The 24,937-nt window shown below is 40.4% G+C and overlaps 2 protein-coding genes across 2 annotated transcripts; both read left to right on the forward strand.

Annotated features, from left to right (window-relative positions):
* Positions 1–3,379: 3,379 nt before the first annotated feature.
* Positions 3,380–5,160, forward strand: LOC138412277 (golgin subfamily A member 6-like protein 25). Its single transcript, XM_069535805.1, has 2 exons — positions 3,380–4,240; positions 4,358–5,160. Exons 1-2 carry the CDS (start codon positions 3,383–3,385, stop codon positions 4,637–4,639), a joined length of 1,140 nt encoding a protein of 379 aa, XP_069391906.1. The 5' UTR covers positions 3,380–3,382; the 3' UTR covers positions 4,640–5,160.
* A 17,706-nt stretch (positions 5,161–22,866) lies between these two features.
* LOC138412293 (golgin subfamily A member 6-like protein 25) lies at positions 22,867–24,330 on the forward strand. Its single transcript, XM_069535832.1, has 2 exons — positions 22,867–23,013; positions 23,092–24,330. Exon 2 carries the CDS (start codon positions 23,189–23,191, stop codon positions 24,134–24,136), a length of 948 nt encoding a protein of 315 aa, XP_069391933.1. The 5' UTR covers positions 22,867–23,013; positions 23,092–23,188; the 3' UTR covers positions 24,137–24,330.
* The last annotated feature ends 607 nt before the right edge of the window (positions 24,331–24,937 follow it).

The raw sequence follows: 24,937 nt of genomic DNA on the forward strand, positions 1-24,937 counted from the left end.
ATACACTCCTCTTCTATGTGTTCTTGACATGCACTTTTACAATTTAAAGTAGTGCATCGAATCCACATATCAAAAACCAAATTAGCGCGAATGTATCCTGATGTCGACCCTACATGTGATAAATGTAAAGGCGCACCTGCCTCACTCTACCACATGTATTGGACATGTCCCTCTTTAGGTAACTTTTGGACATTGGTTTTCCATGCGTTATCAGATATCCTCCATCATCGAATTGAGCCCAATCCCTTGACTGGTATTTTTGGCATTGCTCCAGATTTGAACTTACATAAAGCTACGCTCAACTTTCTTGCTTTTGCCTCTTTACTAGCCCGACGAGCTATTTCACTTAAGTGGAAGGACCCAGCTCCTCCTTGCTGTTCACATTGGCTCAGAGACATGATATCCTGCATGAATCTAGAGAAGATTAGATACACTATTCGGGGATCAGAAAACAAATTCTACAGAATATGGCGCCCCTTCTTGGTATTTTATGAAAAACCTTCAACAATAAAGTTTTAATTAGCCCCCCCCCCTTTTATTTTTTTTATTTTTAAATTTTTAAAATTTTTATTATCTATTTTATTTATGTATCTATTTTTCATGTATTTCACCTTTTTTTGGTGGTGTCTGTGCTGTGCTTTTTTCAGTTATTAAATCTTATTAATCTTTTATCTTTCCAAGCGTGGTTGTAATTTTTTTAATTTTTTATTATTATTATTATTATTCTGTCTATTTACATTTTTTGTCAGTAGATGTTTAAGTATGTCCATGTCCGGATGTCTTGACAAGGGATTGTTTTGTGTTATGGATGTTGTACGAAAAATCTAAAAAACTTTTTTCCTGTGCATTGATTGTCTTATATGTATTTTATCATTAATAAAAAGACCATTGAAAGAAAAGTAGTTTGTAAAGAATTGTTTTGCTGTATTGAGAGACCTGCCTGAGATTAACAGATAATTTACTCAAGCTGAAAAGTGCACCACCAGTGATGATGATTCTCAGACTGAGTGAGGTTGTGACGATATGTAATTACTTGCCAAAAAGTCCTTTTTTATGAAGTTACAACTAATTAAACACATTCCTGCACATGCCTAAACATGTTTAAACACATTAGCAGCAGTGTTCAAACATTGTAAGTGAAAGAAGTTTGACTTCTGACCCAGCTCCGAAAGCTGCCTGAAATGGACCACACTAAATGTCTGATTACTAGCAGCCAGTTTGTGCTAGGGTGGAAAGCTGATATTGTTGGGAAGAGGAGAGTCTAATCTTTAATTTGGTGTATAAAGGCAAAATTAAGCAAAATTTTTCTACTTGTCAGCGCCAGTGTACCAGGCGATGTACGAGTTCTTACCCCTTTTGCAAAATAACTTCCGCAAAATCCCACCCCCCCAACCAAACTCCACTCCCCGCCCGCTCTCCGCTTCCCCAGCGGGCGCTGACCTTCGGGGACGTGTGCATTTATCAGACCCGTGGTGCCCCGGCTGCTTTGGTGACACTAGATGACCTCGAACTGATCGCTGGCCCTCGTGGTGGCGACGTCTCATTCGAATGTCTGCCCTATCAACTTTCAATGGTACTTTTTGTGCCTACAATGACCACAGGTAACGGGGATTCAGGGTTCGATTCCAGAGAGGGAGCCTGAGATCAATTATTATTAAATTATTGATGACCATATACGACAAAGAATGACATAATGTGCCACACTCACGGCTGATGAAGGGCTGGATGCTAAGGGTCAATGAATTGTGTGAGATGTGTCAAATCTGTTGGTTATTATTTTTGTTCATTATCATATGTAAACAAATGGAGGCAAGATTTTTAAAATATATTTTGCATTGAAGAAATAATTGTCTGCATTCAGATTAAGCTCTATATCATCAAATCAGTAATGATTGGATGACTAATGTGCATAACAAAGACATAAATATTACATAAACCAATCCTTTTAGCCCATTATTAAGTGGAACATAGTAAATTAAATTAAATGGAAACAGTCAAACACATCTGCAGAAGCATTGACAATTGTATTGATTTAATATACACACATACAAATATTAATAATATGCATTTTCATTAATATTTTATGCCAGTGATAGTATTCGACCAACACTCACAAAGCACTGCTCAATAGCCATGAATCTATGAATGAAATTAAAATATGAAACCTTTATTTGCAGTGTAAAATCACATTGAACACATGAACAACACACAACAATACAATACTTAATCACAGAATGTCAGTGCCTGTGTTGTGCATCAATAGCTCTCACACACTAAAATCACATAGATCAACATGTAAATATACATCCTCTCAATTATTTCGCATCAGTTTTAGAAACCAGCCAGCATCAAGGTCCACACTTTCCTGACACACACACACACACACATTTTTTACAAACACGAATCCAAACATGCTGCAGAAATGCACAATTCCCCATGCTCTCAGTGACACACAATGCAACAATTAGTTTGCAAAAATGTACCCACTTCCTGGTGATGGTAAAGTAGTTGACTACAGCTGCTCTACAGTGTTTTCCATTTTCATTATTTTATTTTCATCCTACTACATTTATTTTATAATGCTTGTGCTGTTAAGATTTCACACTATGTACTTACTGACACATAGACTTATATTTTGTTGATGCTTATGTACATATCTACATACTTAATTTAACACTTCATAGCATATTTAATTAATTCCCTCAAGCATATCACACATTATCTAATGGATCTGAAATCCTTGATTGATTTTCTTCATTTGGTCAAGAGACTAACCTCAGTCTCAGACAGGGATCACTTAGCTATCAGTGCAACATGTGTATAGTAGCCGCCTAGCTCAGGATTTGTGTATGCTCCGCAGTGATGTGCATCATATAGAAGTCAACCTGATAAACCCCCAGGGGCCGCCATGTTGTGCAGTTATGAAAACTGCCATGGAAACGGTTGCTTCTTAAAAATCTTCTTTGATGATTGATGTGGCGGCAACCATCAAAGGGATTGCTGGCCTGCAAGTCCTTATCAAATCCAATCAAAGAACCAAAAACTCTAGACATTAAAGGATATTTCTTTGGTCCTCTGAACTACCAAACATAAATAACAAGTTCCCTTGCTTCAAGTTATTAGCTTGTGAAAATAATAGACCGTCAACTGAGAAGACCACAGTCCTCATTAGTGAAGACAACAATCCTGCCTACGGAGACAACCGCTGATTTGTTCATTAAATATTCATCAAGAAGACACTGCTCTCATAACTACAAATCCCCCTTTACCAAAATGGACATCCTGGTAAGAATTATTTTTTTTTAGAAATGTATGTTCAGGTTGTGTTGAGTGGACTTTTAATAATGAATTCCATGTTTCTATTTTTCAGGCATGTGGAACAATGCAGTCTGAGATTAAGGCTCTGAAAGAGAAGCTCAAACTGAATGATGAGCTTCTGATAAGGGAGCAGGAGAAAATGACAGCTCGCTCTAAAGCCCACATTGGTGTCCTGGCTGAACTAGCTGTACAGAGCAACAAGGTGAAGGCTCTGGAAGAGAAGCTCAAACAGAACGATGAGCTTCTGATGAGGGAGAAGGAGAAAATGACAGCTCACTCTAAAGCCCACAATGGCAAACTGGCTGAACTGGCTGTACAGAGCAACAAGGTGAAGGCTCTGGAAGAGAAGCTCAAACAGAACGATGAGCTTCTGATGAGGGAGAAGGAGAAAATGACAGCTCACTCTAAAGCCCACAATGGCAAACTGGCTGAACTGGCTGTACAGAGCAACAAGGTGAAGGCTCTGGAAGAGAAGCTCAAACAGAACGATGAGATTCTGATGAGGGAGAAGGAGAAAATGACAGCTCACTCTAAAGCCTACAATGGCAAACTGGCTGAACTGGCTGTACAGAGCAACAAGGTGAAGGCTCTGGAAGAGAAGCTCAAACAGAACGATGAGCTTCTGATGAGGGAGAAGGAGAAAATGACAGCTCACTCTAAAGCCCACAATGGCAAACTGGCAGTACAAAGCAACAAGGTGAAGGCTCTGGAAGAGGACAATGTGGCTCTGAAGGAGAAGGTGGCCCTTTTGAAAAGGGATTTGAGCAGGCTTGAGCTTGTGGTGACAGAGATGGAGGAAAGGCAAGCTCACAGCCAAAAGATTGACTCCATGGACAAGGAGACTCAAACCAGCGATCTGCTTCAGGATGAGAATAATGCTCTTCAAGAAGAGCTGATGAAGCTCAGAGCTTCTTATCATGAGGTCTGTCTGAATCAGACTACCAACCAGGAGAAGTTCGACACTGAGCTCCAGGAGGAGAAGCAGGAAAAGAACGTTCTCCAAGAAGAGCTGATGAAGCTCAGAGATTCTTATCATGAGGTCTGTCAAAATCAGACTACCAACCAGGAGAAGTTCAACACTGAGCTCCAGGAGAAGAAGGTTCTCCAAGAAGAGCTGATGAAGCTCAAAGCTTCTTACAATGTGGTCTGCCACTGTCATGAAGCTGATGTTTCCAGTCGGGAGCTCAATGGAGAGAGTAAGGATGATGTCACTGAGGAGAAGTCTCTCTCCAGTGTTCTCCCTGAGAAACCAAAGAAGACTTCACTCTGGAAGAGAATCCGCCACGCTCTGGGGTTGAGAAAACCACAGTGTTGGAAGTAGTCAGCAGCGCCCATCCAACAGCACCTGAGCTGACCTTACCCAGTGTTGTAATGTAACGAACTTCTTTAATAACCTTGACTCACCGTCCCTTTCTCAAGACCTGAGAAATAACCTGGATGCGCCCATCACCCAGGAGGAAATTTCAGCAGCTATATCTTCTATGCAATCAGGTTAATCCCCTGGCCCAGATGGGCTTCCATCAAATTTCTTTTAAAAAAATTCTGCTGATCTAGCCCCCGTCCTGTGCTCAGTGTTCTCTGATTCCTTAAACTCAGGTGCACTCCCTCCCTCGTTCAATCAGGCCTGTATCTCCTTGTTGCTGAAAAAAGGCAAAGACCCACTAGATTGTGCTTCATACAGACAGATTTCATTGCTAAACACGGATGTAAAGATCCTCGCCAAAGTTTTGGCCCACAGACTGGAGGATATCCTTCCTTCTGTAATATCGCCAGATCAAACTGGTTTTATTAAAGGACGCCATTCGTTTTACAATATTCGTCGGCTATTTAATATTCTGTACTCCCCCAAACATGTGGATTCAGAGTGCCTTGCCTCTATGGATGCTGAGAAGGCATTTGATATAGTAGAGTGGAACTATCTTTTTTTTTACACTTGGAAAATTTGGTTTCGGTTCTGTCTTTTTGTCCTGGATCAAAACATTGTATAAATGTCCTTCAGCCACTGTTTTGACCAATAGTCATTACTCTGAATACTTTGATTTACACCGTGGGACCCGGCAGGGTCGCCCACTAAGCCCACTCCTTTTCGCAATTGCCATTGAGCCTCTTGCAATTGCCTTACGTAGCAATGGGCGGGTACAGGGAATATGGAGGGGAGGAGTCGAACATAAAGTCTTGCTGTATGCAGGCGACCTACTTCTGTTTGTTTCAAAACCAACCACTTCTCTACCAGAAGCCCTCACGATCTTAGATAATTTCAGTCAATTTAAATAAAAGCGAACTATTCCCAATTAATAAAGAAGCTCTTAAACTTAACTATACCCAACTCCCATTAAGGTGGTGAAAGATCAATTTAATTACCTCGGAATTTGTGTCACCAGAGAATTCAAAAACTTGTTGAAATCAAATTTTCTCACTTTATTTGATCAGGCAAAACAGATTTTGTCTCTGTCCCTTATTGGAAGAATAAACTCGATTAAAATGACATTGCTTCCAAAGTTCCTCTACTTGTTTCAATGTCTTCCCGTTCTCATCCCCAAATAATTTTTTAGAGCCCTTGACTCATTATTGATATTTTACATTTGGAATGGTAAACACCCTCGGCTGCGGAAAGCATTTCTCCAAAGATCCAAGCAGGCAGGGGGAATGGCTCTGCCTAATTTCCAGTACTACTACTGGGCAGTGAATATTGGGTGTTTGTTATTTTGGAGACATTTCCATCTCGAACCCACTTCCCCGGCCTGGGTTACAATGGAGGTCTGTGCCAGTAACCCTGTTTCCTTACCTGCCCTCTTAGGTGCCGCACTTCCACTTGCTTCGGATATTCCCAAGAGCAACCCAGTAGTTAAACACTCCCTGTTAATCTGGGGCCAATTTAGGAAAAGTTTTGGACTACAGCTTTTTTCACTTAAAAGCCCAATTGCTGCTAACCATCTATTTGCTCCTTCAATGGCTGATGGCGCATTCAATATTTGGCACAGAAAAGGTTTGAGATGCTTTGAAGATCTATACATTGAGAATTGTTTTGTGAGCTTTTCTCAACTAACAGAAACTTTTTGGCATTGCCAAAACCCACTTTTTTAGATTTTTACAAATTAGGACTTTTATACAGCGCTTAACGACCCAATTTCCTTATAAACCCCCAGTTACCCCTGTTGATATATTTCTTTCTGTTAACCCCACCTCTAAAGGTATCTTGTCCAATCTATATAACCTTATTTCCAAACTGCACTGCTCTTCAGTGGCAACTATAAGAACTGCTTGGGAGCAAGACCTAAATTACACCTTTACAGAGGACACATGGGACTCGGTGCTTGATCGGATACACTCCTCTTCTATGTGTTCTTGACATGCACTTTTACAATTTAAAGTAGTGCATCGAATCCACATATCAAAAACCAAATTAGCGCGAATGTATCCTGATGTCGACCCTACATGTGATAAATGTAAAGGCGCACCTGCCTCACTCTACCACATGTATTGGACATGTCCCTCTTTAGGTAACTTTTGGACATTGGTTTTCCATGCGTTATCAGATATCCTCCATCATCGAATTGAGCCCAATCCCTTGACTGGTATTTTTGGCATTGCTCCAGATTTGAACTTACATAAAGCTACGCTCAACTTTCTTGCTTTTGCCTCTTTACTAGCCCGACGAGCTATTTCACTTAAGTGGAAGGACCCAGCTCCTCCTTGCTGTTCACATTGGCTCAGAGACATGATATCCTGCATGAATCTAGAGAAGATTAGATACACTATTCGGGGATCAGAAAACAAATTCTACAGAATATGGCGCCCCTTCTTGGTATTTTATGAAAAACCTTCAACAATAAAGTTTTAATTAGCCCCCCCCCCCCCCCCCTTTTTATTTTTTTTATTTTTAAATTTTTAAAATTTTTATTATCTATTTTATTTATGTATCTATTTTTCATGTATTTCACCTTTTTTTGGTGGTGTCTGTGCTGTGCTTTTTTCAGTTATTAAATCTTATTAATCTTTTATCTTTCCAAGCGTGGTTGTAATTTTTTTAATTTTTTATTATTATTATTATTATTCTGTCTATTTACATTTTTTGTCAGTAGATGTTTAAGTATGTCCATGTCCGGATGTCTTGACAAGGGATTGTTTTGTGTTATGGATGTTGTACGAAAAATCTAAAAAACGTTTTTCCTGTGCATTGATTGTCTTATATGTATTTTATCATTAATAAAAAGACCATTGAAAGAAAAGTAGTTTGTAAAGAATTGTTTTGCTGTATTGAGAGACCTGCCTGAGATTAACAGATAATTTACTCAAGCTGAAAAGTGCACCACCAGTGATGATGATTCTCAGACTGAGTGAGGTTGTGACGATATGTAATTGCTTGCCAAAAAGTCCTTTTTTATGAAGTTACAACTAATTAAACACATTCCTGCACATGCCTAAACATGTTTAAACACATTAGCAGCAGTGTTCAAACATTGTAAGTGAAAGAAGTTTGACTTCTGACCCAGCTCCGAAAGCTGCCTGAAATGGACCACATTAAATGTCTGATTACTAGCAGCCAGTTTGTGCTAGGGTGGAAAGCTGATATTGTTGGGAAGAGGAGAGTCTAATCTTTAATTTGGTGTATAAAGGCAAAATTAAGCAAAATGTTTCTACTTGTCAGCGCCAGTGTACCAGGCGATGTACGAGTTCTTACCCCTTTTGCAAAATAACTTCCGCAAAATCCCACCCCCCCAACCAAACTCCACTCCCCGCCCGCTCTCCGCTTCCCCAACGGGCGCTGACCTTCGGGGACGTGTGCATTTATCAGACCCGTGGTGCCCCGGCTGCTTTGGTGACACTAGATGACCTCGAACTGATCGCTGGCCCTCGTGGTGGCGACGTCTCATTCGAATGTCTGCCCTATCAACTTTCAATGGTACTTTTTGTGCCTACAATGACCACAGGTAACGGGGATTCAGGGTTCGATTCCAGAGAGGGAGCCTGAGATCAATTATTATTAAATTATTGATGACCATATACGACAAAGAATGACATAATGTGCCACACTCACGGCTGATGAAGGGCTGGATGCTGAGGGTCAATGAATTGTGTGAGATGTGTCAAATCTGTTGGTTATTATTTTTGTTCATTATCATATGTAAACAAATGGAGGCAAGATTTTTAAAATATATTTTGCATTGAAGAAATAATTGTCTGCATTCAGATTAAGCTCTATATCATCAAATCAGTAATGATTGGATGACTAATGTGCATAACAAAGACATAAATATTACATAAACCAATCCTTTTAGCCCATTATTAAGTGGAACATAGTAAATTAAATTAAATGGAAACAGTCAAACACATCTGCAGAAGCATTGACAATTGTATTGATTTAATATACACACATACAAATATTAATAATATGCATTTTCATTAATATCTTATGCCACTGACAGTATTCGACCAACACTCACAAAGCACTGCTCAATAGCCATGAATCTATGAATGAAATTAAAATATGAAACCTTTATTTGCAGTGTAAAATCACATTGAACACATGAACAACACACAACAATACAATACTTAATCACAGAATGTCAGTGCCTGTGTTGTGCATCAATAGCTCTCACACACTAAAATCACATAGATCAACATGTAAATATACATCCTCTCAATTATTTCGCATCAGTTTTAGAAACCAGCCAGCATCAAGGTCCACACTTTCCTGACACACACACACACTCACATTTTTTACAAACACGAATCCAAACATGCTGCAGAAATGCACAATTCCCCATGCTCTCAGTGACACACAATGCAACAATTAGTTTGCAAAAATGTACCCACTTCCCGGTGATGGTAAAGTAGTTGACTACAGCTGCTCTACAGTGTTTTCCATTTTCATTATTTTATTTTCATCCTACTACATTTATTTTATAATGCTTGTGCTGTTAAGATTTCACACTATGTACTTACTGACACATAGACTTATATTTTGTTGATGCTTATGTACATATCTACATACTTAATTTAACACTTCATAGCATATTTAATTAATTCCCTCAAGCATATCACACATTATCTAATGGATCTGAAATCCTTGATTGATTTTCTTCATTTGGTCAAGAGACTAACCTCAGTCTCAGACAGGGATCACTTAGCTATCAGTGCAACATGTGTATAGTAGCCGCCTAGCTCAGGATTTGTGTATGCTCCGCAGTGATGTGCATCATATAGAAGTCAACCTGATAAACCCCCAGGGGCCGCCATGTTGTGCAGTTATGAAAACTGCCATGGAAACGGTTGCTTCTTAAAAATCTTCTTTGATGATTGATGTGGCGGCAACCATCAAAGGGATTGCTGGCCTGCAAGTCCTTATCAAATCCAATCAAAGAACCAAAAACTCTAGACATTAAAGGATATTTCTTTGGTCCTCTGAACTACCAAACATAAATAACAAGTTCCCTTGCTTCAAGTTATTAGCTTGTGAAAATAATAGACCGTCAACTGAGAAGACCACAGTCCTCATTAGTGAAGACAACAATCCTGCCTACGGAGACAACCGCTGATTTGTTCATTAAATATTCATCAAGAAGACACTGCTCTCATAACTACAAATCCCCCTTTACCAAAATGGACATCCTGGTAAGAATTATTTTTTTTTAGAAATGTATGTTCAGGTTGTGTTGAGTGGACTTTTAATAATGAATTCCATGTTTCTATTTTTCAGGCATGTGGAACAATGCAGTCTGAGATTAAGGCTCTGAAAGAGAAGCTCAAACTGAATGATGAGCTTCTGATAAGGGAGCAGGAGAAAATGACAGCTCGCTCTAAAGCCCACATTGGTGTCCTGGCTGAACTAGCTGTACAGAGCAACAAGGTGAAGGCTCTGGAAGAGAAGCTCAAACAGAACGATGAGCTTCTGATGAGGGAGAAGGAGAAAATGACAGCTCACTCTAAAGCCCACAATGGCAAACTGGCTGAACTGGCTGTACAGAGCAACAAGGTGAAGGCTCTGGAAGAGAAGCTCAAACAGAACGATGAGCTTCTGATGAGGGAGAAGGAGAAAATGACAGCTCACTCTAAAGCCCACAATGGCAAACTGGCTGAACTGGCTGTACAGAGCAACAAGGTGAAGGCTCTGGAAGAGAAGCTCAAACAGAACGATGAGATTCTGATGAGGGAGAAGGAGAAAATGACAGCTCACTCTAAAGCCTACAATGGCAAACTGGCCGAACTGGCTGTACAGAGCAACAAGGTGAAGGCTCTGGAAGAGAAGCTCAAACAGAACGATGAGCTTCTGATGAGGGAGAAGGAGAAAATGACAGCTCACTCTAAAGCCCACAATGGCAAACTGGCAGTACAAAGCAACAAGGTGAAGGCTCTGGAAGAGGACAATGTGGCTCTGAAGGAGAAGGTGGCCCTTTTGAAAAGGGATTTGAGCAGGCTTGAGCTTGTGGTGACAGAGATGGAGGAAAGGCAAGCTCACAGCCAAAAGATTGACTCCATGGACAAGGAGACTCAAACCAGCGATCTGCTTCAGGATGAGAATAATGTTCTCCAAGAAGAGCTGATGAAGCTCAGAGATTCTTATCATGAGGTCTGTCAAAATCAGACTACCAACCAGGAGAAGTTCAACACTGAGCTCCAGGAGAAGAAGGTTCTCCAAGAAGAGCTGATGAAGCTCAAAGCTTCTTACAATGTGGTCTGCCACTGTCATGAAGCTGATGTTTCCAATCGGGAGCTCAATGGAGAGAGTAAGGATGATGTCACTGAGGAGAAGTCTCTCTCCAGTGTTCTCCCTGAGAAACCAAAGAAGACTTCACTCTGGAAGAGAATCCGCCACGCTCTGGGGTTGAGAAAACCACAGTGTTGGAAGTAGTCAGCAGCGCCCATCCAACAGCACCTGAGCTGACCTTACCCAGTGTTGTAATGTAACGAACTTCTTTAATAACCTTGACTCACCGTCCCTTTCTCAAGACCTGAGAAATAACCTGGATGCGCCCATCACCCAGGAGGAAATTTCAGCAGCTATATCTTCTATGCAATCAGGTTAATCCCCTGGCCCAGATGGGCTTCCATCAAATTTCTTTTAAAAAAATTCTGCTGATCTAGCCCCCGTCCTGTGCTCAGTGTTCTCTGATTCCTTAAACTCAGGTGCACTCCCTCCCTCGTTCAATCAGGCCTGTATCTCCTTGTTGCTGAAAAAAGGCAAAGACCCACTAGATTGTGCTTCATACAGACCGATTTCATTGCTAAACACGGATGTAAAGATCCTCGCCAAAGTTTTGGCCCACAGACTGGAGGATATCCTTCCTTCTGTAATATCGCGAGATCAAACTGGTTTTATTAAAGGACGCCATTCGTTTTACAATATTCGTCGGCTATTTAATATTCTGTACTCCCCCAAACATGTGGATTCAGAGTGCCTTGCCTCTATGGATGCTGAGAAGGCATTTGATATAGTAGAGTGGAACTATCTTTTTTTTTACACTTGGAAAATTTGGTTTCGGTTCTGTCTTTTTGTCCTGGATCAAAACATTGTATAAATGTCCTTCAGCCACTGTTTTGACCAATAGTCATTACTCTGAATACTTTGATTTACACCGTGGGACCCGGCAGGGTCGCCCACTAAGCCCACTCCTTTTCGCAATTGCCATTGAGCCTCTTGCAATTGCCTTACGTAGCAATGGGCGGGTACAGGGAATATGGAGGGGAGGAGTCGAACATAAAGTCTTGCTGTATGCAGGCGACCTACTTCTGTTTGTTTCAAAACCAACCACTTCTCTACCAGAAGCCCTCACGATCTTAGATAATTTCAGTCAATTTAAATAAAAGCGAACTATTCCCAATTAATAAAGAAGCTCTTAAACTTAACTATACCCAACTCCCATTAAGGTGGTGAAAGATCAATTTAATTACCTCGGAATTTGTGTCACCAGAGAATTCAAAAACTTGTTGAAATCAAATTTTCTCACTTTATTTGATCAGGCAAAACAGATTTTGTCTCTGTCCCTTATTGGAAGAATAAACTCGATTAAAATGACATTGCTTCCAAAGTTCCTCTACTTGTTTCAATGTCTTCCCGTTCTCATCCCCAAATAATTTTTTAGAGCCCTTGACTCATTATTGATATTTTACATTTGGAATGGTAAACACCCTCGGCTGCGGAAAGCATTTCTCCAAAGATCCAAGCAGGCAGGGGGAATGGCTCTGCCTAATTTCCAGTACTACTACTGGGCAGTGAATATTGGGTGTTTGTTATTTTGGAGACATTTCCATCTCGAACCCACTTCCCCGGCCTGGGTTACAATGGAGGTCTGTGCCAGTAACCCTGTTTCCTTACCTGCCCTCTTAGGTGCCGCACTTCCACTTGCTTCGGATATTCCCAAGAGCAACCCAGTAGTTAAACACTCCCTGTTAATCTGGGGCCAATTTAGGAAAAGTTTTGGACTACAGCTTTTTTCACTTAAAAGCCCAATTGCTGCTAACCATCTATTTGCTCCTTCAATGGCTGATGGCGCATTCAATATTTGGCACAGAAAAGGTTTGAGATGCTTTGAAGATCTATACATTGAGAATTGTTTTGTGAGCTTTTCTCAACTAACAGAAACTTTTTGGCATTGCCAAAACCCACTTTTTTAGATTTTTACAAATTAGGACTTTTATACAGCGCTTAACGACCCAATTTCCTTATAAACCCCCAGTTACCCCTGTTGATATATTTCTTTCTGTTAACCCCACCTCTAAAGGTATCTTGTCCAATCTATATAACCTTATTTCCAAACTGCACTGCTCTTCAGTGGCAACTATAAGAACTGCTTGGGAGCAAGACCTAAATTACACCTTTACAGAGGACACATGGGACTCGGTGCTTGATCGGATACACTCCTCTTCTATGTGTTCTTGACATGCACTTTTACAATTTAAAGTAGTGCATCGAATCCACATATCAAAAACCAAATTAGCGCGAATGTATCCTGATGTCGACCCTACATGTGATAAATGTAAAGGCGCACCTGCCTCACTCTACCACATGTATTGGACATGTCCCTCTTTAGGTAACTTTTGGACATTGGTTTTCCATGCGTTATCAGATATCCTCCATCATCGAATTGAGCCCAATCCCTTGACTGGTATTTTTGGCATTGCTCCAGATTTGAACTTACATAAAGCTACGCTCAACTTTCTTGCTTTTGCCTCTTTACTAGCCCGACGAGCTATTTCACTTAAGTGGAAGGACCCAGCTCCTCCTTGCTGTTCACATTGGCTCAGAGACATGATATCCTGCATGAATCTAGAGAAGATTAGATACACTATTCGGGGATCAGAAAACAAATTCTACAGAATATGGCGCCCCTTCTTGGTATTTTATGAAAAACCTTCAACAATAAAGTTTTAATTAGCCCCCCCCCCCCCCCCCCCCCCCCCCCTTTTATTTTTTTTATTTTTAAATTTTTAAAATTTTTATTATCTATTTTATTTATGTATCTATTTTTCATGTATTTCACCTTTTTTTGGTGGTGTCTGTGCTGTGCTTTTTTCAGTTATTAAATCTTATTAATCTTTTATCTTTCCAAGCGTGGTTGTAATTTTTTTAATTTTTTATTATTATTATTATTATTCTGTCTATTTACATTTTTTGTCAGTAGATGTTTAAGTATGTCCATGTCCGGATGTCTTGACAAGGGATTGTTTTGTGTTATGGATGTTGTACGAAAAATCTAAAAAACTTTTTTCCTGTGCATTGATTGTCTTATATGTATTTTATCATTAATAAAAAGACCATTGAAAGAAAAGTAGTTTGTAAAGAATTGTTTTGCTGTATTGAGAGACCTGCCTGAGATTAACAGATAATTTACTCAAGCTGAAAAGTGCACCACCAGTGATGATGATTCTCAGACTGAGTGAGGTTGTGACGATATGTAATTACTTGCCATAAAGTCCTTTTTTATGAAGTTACAACTAATTAAACACATTCCTGCACATGCCTAAACATGTTTAAACACATTAGCAGCAGTGTTCAAACATTGTAAGTGAAAGAAGTTTGACTTCTGACCCAGCTCCGAAAGCTGCCTGAAATGGACCACACTAAATGTCTGATTACTAGCAGCCAGTTTGTGCTAGGGTGGAAAGCTGATATTGTTGGGAAGAGGAGAGTCTAATCTTTAATTTGGTGTATAAAGGCAAAATTAAGCAAAATGTTTCTACTTGTCAGCGCCAGTGTACCAGGCGATGTACGAGTTCTTACCCCTTTTGCAAAATAACTTCCGCAAAATCCCACCCCCCCAACCAAACTCCACTCCCCGCCCGCTCTCCGCTTCCCCAACGGGCGCTGACCTTCGGGGACGTGTGCATTTATCAGACCCGTGGTGCCCTGGCTGCTTTGGTGACACTAGATGACCTCGAACTGATCGCTGGCCCTCGTGGTGGCGACGTCTCATTCGAATGTCTGCCCTATCAACTTTCAATGGTACTTTTTGTGCCTACAATGACCACAGGTAACGGGGATTCAGGGTTCGATTCCAGAGAGGGAGCCTGAGATCAATTATTATTAAATTATTGATGACCATATACGACAAAGAATGACATAATGTGCCACACTCACGGCTGATGAAGGGCTGGATGCTGAGGGTCAATGAATTGTGTGAGATGTGTCAAATCTGTTGGTTATTATTTTTGTTCATTATCATATGTAAACAAATGTAGGCAAGATTTTTAAAATATATTTTGCATTGAAGAAATAATTGTCTGCATTCAGATTGAGTTCTATATCATCAAATCAGTAATGATTGGATGACTAATGTGCATAACAAAGACATAAATATTACATAAACCAATCCTTTTAGCCCATTATTAAGTGGAACATAGTAAATTAAATTAAATGGAAACAGTCAAACACATCTGCAGAAGCATTGACAATTGTATTGATTTAATATACACACATACAAATATTAATAATATGCATTTTCATTAATATCTTATGCCACTGACAGTATTCGACCAACACTCACAAAGCACTGCTCAATAGCCATGAATCTATGAATGAAATTAAAATATGAAACCTTTATTTGCAGTGTAAAATCACATTGAATCACATTAACAACACACAACAATACAATACTTAATCACAGAATGTCAGTGCCTGTGTTGTGCATCAATAGCTCTCACACACTAAAATCACATAGATCAACATGTAAATATACATCCTCTCAATTATTTCGCATCAGTTTTAGAAACCAGCCAGCATCAAGGTCCACACTTTCCTGACACACACACACACTCACATTTTTTACAAACACGAATCCAAACATGCTGCAGAAATGCACAATTCCCCATGCTCTCAGTGACACACAATGCAACAATTAGTTTGCAAAAATGTACCCACTTCCCGGTGATGGTAAAGTAGTTGACTACAGCTGCTCTACAGTGTTTTCCATTTTCATTATTTTATTTTCATCCTACTACATTTATTTTATAATGCTTGTGCTGTTAAGATTTCACACTATGTACTTACTGACACATAGACTTATATTTTGTTGATGCTTATGTACATATCTACATACTTAATTTAACACTTCATAGCATATTTAATTAATTCCCTCAAGCATATCACACATTATCTAATGGATCTGAAATCCTTGATTGATTTTCTTCATTTGGTCAAGAGACTAACCTCAGTCTCAGACAGGGATCACTTAGCTATCAGTGCAACATGTGTATAGTAGCCGCCTAGCTCAGGATTTGTGTATGCTCCGCAGTGATGTGCATCATATAGAAGTCAACCTGATAAACCCCCAGGGGCCGCCATGTTGTGCAGTTATGAAAACTGCCATGGAAACGGTTGCTTCTTAAAAATCTTCTTTGATGATTGATGTGGCGGCAACCATCAAAGGGATTGCTGGCCTGCAAGTCCTTATCAAATCCAATCAAAGAACCAAAAACTCTAGACATTAAAGGATATTTCTTTGGTCCTCTGAACTACCAAACATAAATAACAAGTTCCCTTGCTTCAAGTTATTAGCTTGTGAAAATAATAGACCGTCAACTGAGAAGACCACAGTCCTCATTAGTGAAGACAACAATCCTGCCTACGGAGACAACCGCTGATTTGTTCATTAAATATTCATCAAGAAGACACTGCTCTCATAACTACAAATCCCCCTTTACCAAAATGGACATCCTGGTAAGAATTATTTTTTTTTAGAAATGTATGTTCAGGTTGTGTTGAGTGGACTTTTAATAATGAATTCCATGTTTCTATTTTTCAGGCATGTGGAACAATGCAGTCTGAGATTAAGGCTCTGAAAGAGAAGCTCAAACTGAATGATGAGCTTCTGATAAGGGAGCAGGAGAAAATGACAGCTCGCTCTAAAGCCCACATTGGTGTCCTGGCTGAACTAGCTGTACAGAGCAACAAGGTGAAGGCTCTGGAAGAGAAGCTCAAACAGAACGATGAGCTTCTGATGAGGGAGAAGGAGAAAATGACAGCTCACTCTAAAGCCCACAATGGCAAACTGGCTGAACTGGCTGTACAGAGCAACAAGGTGAAGGCTCTGGAAGAGAAGCTCAAACAGAACGATGAGCTTCTGATGAGGGAGAAGGAGAAAATGACAGCTCACTCTAAAGCCCACAATGGCAAACTGGCTGAACTGGCTGTACAGAGCAACAAGGTGAAGGCTCTGGAAGAGAAGCTCAAACAGAACGATGAGATTCTGATGAGGGAGAAGGAGAAAATGACAGCTCACTCTAAAGCCTACAATGGCAAACTGGCCGAACTGGCTGTACAGAGCAACAAGGTGAAGGCTCTGGAAGAGAAGCTCAAACAGAACGATGAGCTTCTGATGAGGGAGAAGGAGAAAATGACAGCTCACTCTAAAGCCCACAATGGCAAACTGGCAGTACAAAGCAACAAGGTGAAGGCTCTGGAAGAGGACAATGTGGCTCTGAAGGAGAAGGTGGCCCTTTTGAAAAGGGATTTGAGCAGGCTTGAGCTTGTGGTGACAGAGATGGAGGAAAGGCAAGCTCACAGCCAAAAGATTGACTCCATGGACAAGGAGACTCAAACCAGCGATCTGCTTCAGGATGAGAATAATGTTCTCCAAGAAGAGCTGATGAAGCTCAGAGATTCTTATCATGAGGTCTGTCAAAATCAGACTACCAACCAGGAGAAGTTCAACACTGAGCTCCAGGAGAAGAAGGTTCTCCAAGAAGAGCTGATGAAGCTCAAAGCTTCTTACAATGTGGTCTGCCACTGTCATGAAGCTGATGTTTCCAATCGGGAGCTCAATGGAGAGAGTAAGGATGATGTCACTGAGGAGAAGTCTCTCTCCAGTGTTCTCCCTGAGAAACCAAAGAAGACTTCACTCTGGAAGAGAATCCGCCACGCTCTGGGGTTGAGAAAACCACAGTGTTGGAAGTAGTCAGCAGCGCCCATCCAACAGCACCTGAGCTGACCTTACCCAGTGTTGTAATGTAACGAACTTCTTTAATAACCTTGACTCACCGTCCCTTTCTCAAGACCTGAGAAATAACCTGGATGCGCCCATCACCCAGGAGGAAATTTCAGCAGCTATATCTTCTATGCAATCAGGTTAATCCCCTGGCCCAGATGGGCTTCCATCAAATTTCTTTTAAAAAAATTCTGCTGATCTAGCCCCCGTCCTGTGCTCAGTGTTCTCTGATTCCTTAAACTCAGGTGCACTCCCTCCCTCGTTCAATCAGGCCTGTATCTCCTTGTTGCTGAAAAAAGGCAAAGACCCACTAGATTGTGCTTCATACAGACCGATTTCATTGCTAAACACGGATGTAAAGATCCTCGCCAAAGTTTTGGCCCACAGACTGGAGGATATCCTTCCTTCTGTAATATCGCGAGATCAAACTGGTTTTATTAAAGGACGCCATTCGTTTTACAATATTCGTCGGCTATTTAATATTCTGTACTCCCCCAAACATGTGGATTCAGAGTGCCTTGCCTCTATGGATGCTGAGAAGGCATTTGATATAGTAGAGTGGAACTATCTTTTTTTTTACACTTGGAAAATTTGGTTTCGGTTCTGTCTTTTTGTCCTGGATCAAAACATTGTATAAATGTCCTTCAGCCACTGTTTTGACCAATAGTCATTACTCTGAATACTTTGATTTACACCGTGGGACCCGGCAGGGTCGCCCACTAAGCCCACTCCTTTTCGCAATTGCCATTGAGCCTCTTGCAATTGCCTTACGTAGCAATGGGCGGGTACAGGGAATATGGAGGGGAGGAGTCGAACATAAAGTCTTGCTGTATGCAGGCGACCTACTTCTGTTTGTTTCAAAACCAACCACTTCTCTACCAGAAGCCCTCACGATCTTAGATAATTTCAGTCAATTTAAATAAAAGCGAACTATTCCCAATTAATAAAGAAGCTCTTAAACTTAACTATACCCAACTCCCATTAAGGTGGTGAAAGATCAATTTAATTACCTCGGAATTTGTGTCACCAGAGAATTCAAAAACTTGTTGAAATCAAATTTTCTCACTTTATTTGATCAGGCAAAACAGATTTTGTCTCTGTCCCTTATTGGAAGAATAAACTCGATTAAAATGACATTGCTTCCAAAGTTCCTCTACTTGTTTCAATGTCTTCCCGTTCTCATCCCCAAATAATTTTTTAGAGCCCTTGACTCATTATTGATATTTTACATTTGGAATGGTAAACACCCTCGGCTGCGGAAAGCATTTCTCCAAAGATCCAAGCAGGCAGGGGGAATGGCTCTGCCTAATTTCCAGTACTACTACTGGGCAGTGAATATTGGGTGTTTGTTATTTTGGAGACATTTCCATCTCGAACCCACTTCCCCGGCCTGGGTTACAATGGAGGTCTGTGCCAGTAACCCTGTTTCCTTACCTGCCCTCTTAGGTGCCGCACTTCCACTTGCTTCGGATATTCCCAAGAGCAACCCAGTAGTTAAACACTCCCTGTTAATCTGGGGCCAATTTAGGAAAAGTTTTGGACTACAGCTTTTTTCACTTAAAAGCCCAATTGCTGCTAACCATCTATTTGCTCCTTCAATGGCTGATGGCGCATTCAATATTTGGCACAGAAAAGGTTTGAGATGCTTTGAAGATCTATACATTGAGAATTGTTTTGTGAGCTTTTCTCAACTAACAGAAACTTTTTGGCATTGCCAAAACCCACTTTTTTAGATTTTTACAAATTAGGACTTTTATACAGCGCTTAACGACCCAATTTCCTTATAAACCCCCAGTTACCCCTGTTGATATATTTCTTTCTGTTAACCCCACCTCTAAAGGTATCTTGTCCAATCTATATAACCTTATTTCCAAACTGCACTGCTCTTCAGTGGCAACTATAAGAACTGCTTGGGAGCAAGACCTAAATTACACCTTTACAGAGGACACATGGGACTCGGTGCTTGATCGGATACACTCCTCTTCTATGTGTTCTTGACATGCACTTTTACAATTTAAAGTAGTGCATCGAATCCACATATCAAAAACCAAATTAGCGCGAATGTATCCTGATGTCGACCCTACATGTGATAAATGTAAAGGCGCACCTGCCTCACTCTACCACATGTATTGGACATGTCCCTCTTTAGGTAACTTTTGGACATTGGTTTTCCATGCGTTATCAGATATCCTCCATCATCGAATTGAGCCCAATCCCTTGACTGGTATTTTTGGCATTGCTCCAGATTTGAACTTACATAAAGCTACGCTCAACTTTCTTGCTTTTGCCTCTTTACTAGCCCGACGAGCTATTTCACTTAAGTGGAAGGACCCAGCTCCTCCTTGCTGTTCACATTGGCTCAGAGACATGATATCCTGCATGAATCTAGAGAAGATTAGATACACTATTCGGGGATCAGAAAACAAATTCTACAGAATATGGCGCCCCTTCTTGGTATTTTATGAAAAACCTTCAACAATAAAGTTTTAATTAGCCCCCCCCCCCCCCCCCCCCCCCCCCTTTTATTTTTTTTATTTTTAAATTTTTAAAATTTTTATTATCTATTTTATTTATGTATCTATTTTTCATGTATTTCACCTTTTTTTGGTGGTGTCTGTGCTGTGCTTTTTTCAGTTATTAAATCTTATTAATCTTTTATCTTTCCAAGCGTGGTTGTAATTTTTTTAATTTTTTATTATTATTATTATTATTCTGTCTATTTACATTTTTTGTCAGTAGATGTTTAAGTATGTCCATGTCCGGATGTCTTGACAAGGGATTGTTTTGTGTTATGGATGTTGTACGAAAAATCTAAAAAACTTTTTTCCTGTGCATTGATTGTCTTATATGTATTTTATCATTAATAAAAAGACCATTGAAAGAAAAGTAGTTTGTAAAGAATTGTTTTGCTGTATTGAGAGACCTGCCTGAGATTAACAGATAATTTACTCAAGCTGAAAAGTGCACCACCAGTGATGATGATTCTCAGACTGAGTGAGGTTGTGACGATATGTAATTACTTGCCATAAAGTCCTTTTTTATGAAGTTACAACTAATTAAACACATTCCTGCACATGCCTAAACATGTTTAAACACATTAGCAGCAGTGTTCAAACATTGTAAGTGAAAGAAGTTTGACTTCTGACCCAGCTCCGAAAGCTGCCTGAAATGGACCACACTAAATGTCTGATTACTAGCAGCCAGTTTGTGCTAGGGTGGAAAGCTGATATTGTTGGGAAGAGGAGAGTCTAATCTTTAATTTGGTGTATAAAGGCAAAATTAAGCAAAATGTTTCTACTTGTCAGCGCCAGTGTACCAGGCGATGTACGAGTTCTTACCCCTTTTGCAAAATAACTTCCGCAAAATCCCACCCCCCCAACCAAACTCCACTCCCCGCCCGCTCTCCGCTTCCCCAACGGGCGCTGACCTTCGGGGACGTGTGCATTTATCAGACCCGTGGTGCCCTGGCTGCTTTGGTGACACTAGATGACCTCGAACTGATCGCTGGCCCTCGTGGTGGCGACGTCTCATTCGAATGTCTGCCCTATCAACTTTCAATGGTACTTTTTGTGCCTACAATGACCACAGGTAACGGGGATTCAGGGTTCGATTCCAGAGAGGGAGCCTGAGATCAATTATTATTAAATTATTGATGACCATATACGACAAAGAATGACATAATGTGCCACACTCACGGCTGATGAAGGGCTGGATGCTGAGGGTCAATGAATTGTGTGAGATGTGTCAAATCTGTTGGTTATTATTTTTGTTCATTATCATATGTAAACAAATGTAGGCAAGATTTTTAAAATATATTTTGCATTGAAGAAATAATTGTCTGCATTCAGATTGAGTTCTATATCATCAAATCAGTAATGATTGGATGACTAATGTGCATAACAAAGACATAAATATTACATAAACCAATCCTTTTAGCCCATTATTAAGTGGAACATAGTAAATTAAATTAAATGGAAACAGTCAAACACATCTGCAGAAGCATTGACAATTGTATTGATTTAATATACACACATACAAATATTAATAATATGCATTTTCATTAATATCTTATGCCACTGACAGTATTCGACCAACACTCACAAAGCACTGCTCAATAGCCATGAATCTATGAATGAAATTAAAATATGAAACCTTTATTTGCAGTGTAAAATCACATTGAATCACATTAACAACACACAACAATACAATACTTAATCACAGAATGTCAGTGCCTGTGTTGTGCATCAATAGCTCTCACACACTAAAATCACATAGATCAACATGTAAATATACATCCTCTCAATTATTTCGCATCAGTTTTAGAAACCAGCCAGCATCAAGGTCCACACTTTCCTGACACACACACACACACATTTTTTACAAACACGAATCCAAACATGCTGCAGAAATGCACAATTCCCCATGCTCTCAGTGACACACAATGCAACAATTAGTTTGCAAAAATGTACCCACTTCCCGGTGATGGTAAAGTAGTTGACTACAGCTGCTCTACAGTGTTTTCCATTTTCATTATTTTATTTTCATCCTACTACATTTATTTTATAATGCTTGTGCTGTTAAGATTTCACACTATGTACCTACTGACACATAGACTTATATTTTGTTGATGCTTATGTGCATATCTACATACTTAATTTAACACTTCATAGCATATTTCATTAATTCCCTCAAGCATATCACACATTATCTAATGGATCTGAAATCCTTGATTGATTTTCTTCATTTGGTCAAGAGACTAACCTCAGTCTCAGACAGGGATCACTGTAGCTATCAGTGCAACATGTGTATAGTAGCCGCCTAGCTCAGGATTTGTGTATGCTCCGCAGTGATGTGCATCATATAGAAGTCAACCTGATAAACCCCCAGGGGCCGCCATGTTGTGCAGTTATAAAAACTGCCATGGAAACGGTTGCTTCTTAAAAATCTTGTTTGATGATTGATGTGGGGGCAACCATCAAAGGGATTGCTGGCCTGCAAATCCTTATCAAATCCAATCAAAGAACCAAAAACTCTAGACATTAAAGGATATTTCTTTGGTCCTCTGAACTACCAAACATAAATAACAAGTTCCCTTGCTTCAAGTTATTAGCTTGTGAAAATAACAGACCGTCAACTGAGAAGACCACAGTCCTCATTAGTGAAGACAACAATCCTGCCTACGGAGACAACCGCTGATTTGTTCAGTAAAAATTCATCAAGAAGACACTGCTCTCATAACTACAAATCCCCCTTTACCAAAATGGACATCCTGGTAAAAAAATTTTTTTTTTAGAAATGTATGTTCAGGTTCAGGTCTTTTAATAATGAATTCCATGTTTCCATTTTTCAGACACGTGGAACAATGCAGTCTGAGATTAAGGCTAGCTGTACAGAGCAACAAGGTGAAGGCTCTGGAAGAGAAGCTCAAACAGAACGATGAGCTTCTGATGAGGGAGAAGGAGAAAATGACAGCTCACTCTAAAGCCCACAATGGCAAACTGGCTGAACTGGCTGTACAGAGCAACAAGGTGAAGGCTCTGGAAGAGAAGCTCAAACAGAAGGATGAGCTTCTGATTGGGGAGAAGGAGAAAATGACAGCTCACTCTAAAGCCCACAATGGTAAACTGGCTGAACTTGCTGTACAGAGCAACAAGGTGAAGGCTCTGGAAGAGAAGCTCAAACAGAACGATGAGCTTCTGATTCGGGAGAAGGAGAAAATGACAGCTCACTCTAAAGCCCACAATGGCAAACTGGCTGTACAAAGCAACAAGGTGAAGGCTCTGGAAGAGGACAATGTGGCTCTGAAGGAGAAGGTGGCCCTTTTGAAAAGGGATTTGAGCAGGGTTGAGCTTGTGGTGACAGAGATGGAGGAAAGGCAAGCTCACAGCCAAAAGATTGACTCCATGGACAAGGAGACTCAAACCAGCGATCTGCTTCAGGATGAGAATAATGCTCTTCAAGAAGAGCTGATGAAGCTCAGAGCTTCTTATCATGAGGTCTGTCTGAATCAGACTACCAACCAGGAGAAGTTCGACACTGAGCTCCAGGAGGAGAAGCAGGAAAAGAACGTTCTCCAAGAAGAGCTGATGAAGCTCAGAGATTCTTATCATGAGGTCTGTCACAACCAGACTACCAACCAGGAGAAGTTCAACACTGAGCTCCAGGAGAAGAAGGTTCTCCAAGAAGAGCTGATGAAGCTCAAAGCTTCTTACAATGTGGTCTGCCACTGTCATGAAGCTGATGTTTCCAGTCGGGAGCTCAATGGAGAGAGTAAGGATGATGTCACTGAGGAGAAGTCTCTCTCCAGTGTTCTCCCTGAGAAACCAAAGAAGACTTCACTCTGGAAGAGAATCCGCCACGCTCTGGGGTTGAGAAAACCACAGTGTTGGAAGTAGTCAGCAGCGCCCATCCAACAGCACCTGAGCTGACCTTACCCAGTGTTGTAATGTAACGAAGTAAAATACTTCTTTACATTTCTACTTAAGTAGAAATTTCACATATCTGTCCTTTACTTTGTTATTTTTATTTCTGACAACTTTCACTTTTACTCCACTATATTTCCTAAGTAAAATGTGTACTTTTACTCCAATACATTTCTCCTAACCATCTTCGTTACTCATTACTACAAATTAAAATCAGAAGAAATTTGAGTTGGTGACGTAATGCCGTAAACTTTTTGTAGTATATACGTGTGCCTGCAATATATATTATGCCAGTGGGTGGCAGTGTCACTCGATGTACCCCATGAAGAAGAGAGTGACTGTGACTGGTACCTGAATAAGAAAGAGTGAAGTTTGTTCCTCTGAATTAGCTTGCCTATTAGCTTCTTTTTTCATATACACTACACAACACATTCGTTGGTGGTGTCCAAAAGTCCAAAAATTCAGTCAAATAAAAAAGCAGTAGAAGTCAACTTAAAAGCAGCAGAGTTTTATTGTCGACAACAAAACCTGAGAGCATTCAGTAGCGAGCCGGAGCTGCACCAGAAGAACTCTGACTAACAGTGGTGTTGCTCCGCTTTATCTATCCTTAAGGGCCACACCTGTTACGACCTTCCCCCTGGAAAGTCTCCAAGCACCGGGGTTACTTGCGTACGTTGGACTTGAGTTTACCCCTGGAAAGCCTCCAAACACCTGGGTTGCTTTGGCCTTGGAGCTGGGACTTTCCCTCTGGAGAGCCCCTACCGTACCATGATG

Source organism: Paralichthys olivaceus, chromosome 12 (assembly GCF_024713975.1).
Source record: "Paralichthys olivaceus isolate ysfri-2021 chromosome 12, ASM2471397v2, whole genome shotgun sequence".
Taxonomy (NCBI): domain Eukaryota; kingdom Metazoa; phylum Chordata; class Actinopteri; order Pleuronectiformes; family Paralichthyidae; genus Paralichthys; species Paralichthys olivaceus.

Coding starts and splice junctions, on each gene's coding strand:
- LOC138412277 (XM_069535805.1), top strand. CDS start 3,383: ATGCAGTCTGAGATTAAGGCTCTGAAAGAGAAGCTCAAACTGAATGAT. Junction 4,241..4,357: donor TCAGAGCTTCTTATCATGAG/GTCTGTCTGAAT, acceptor TCTTATCATGAG/GTCTGTCAAAATCAGACTAC.
- LOC138412293 (XM_069535832.1), top strand. CDS start 23,189: ATGAGGGAGAAGGAGAAAATGACAGCTCACTCTAAAGCCCACAATGGC.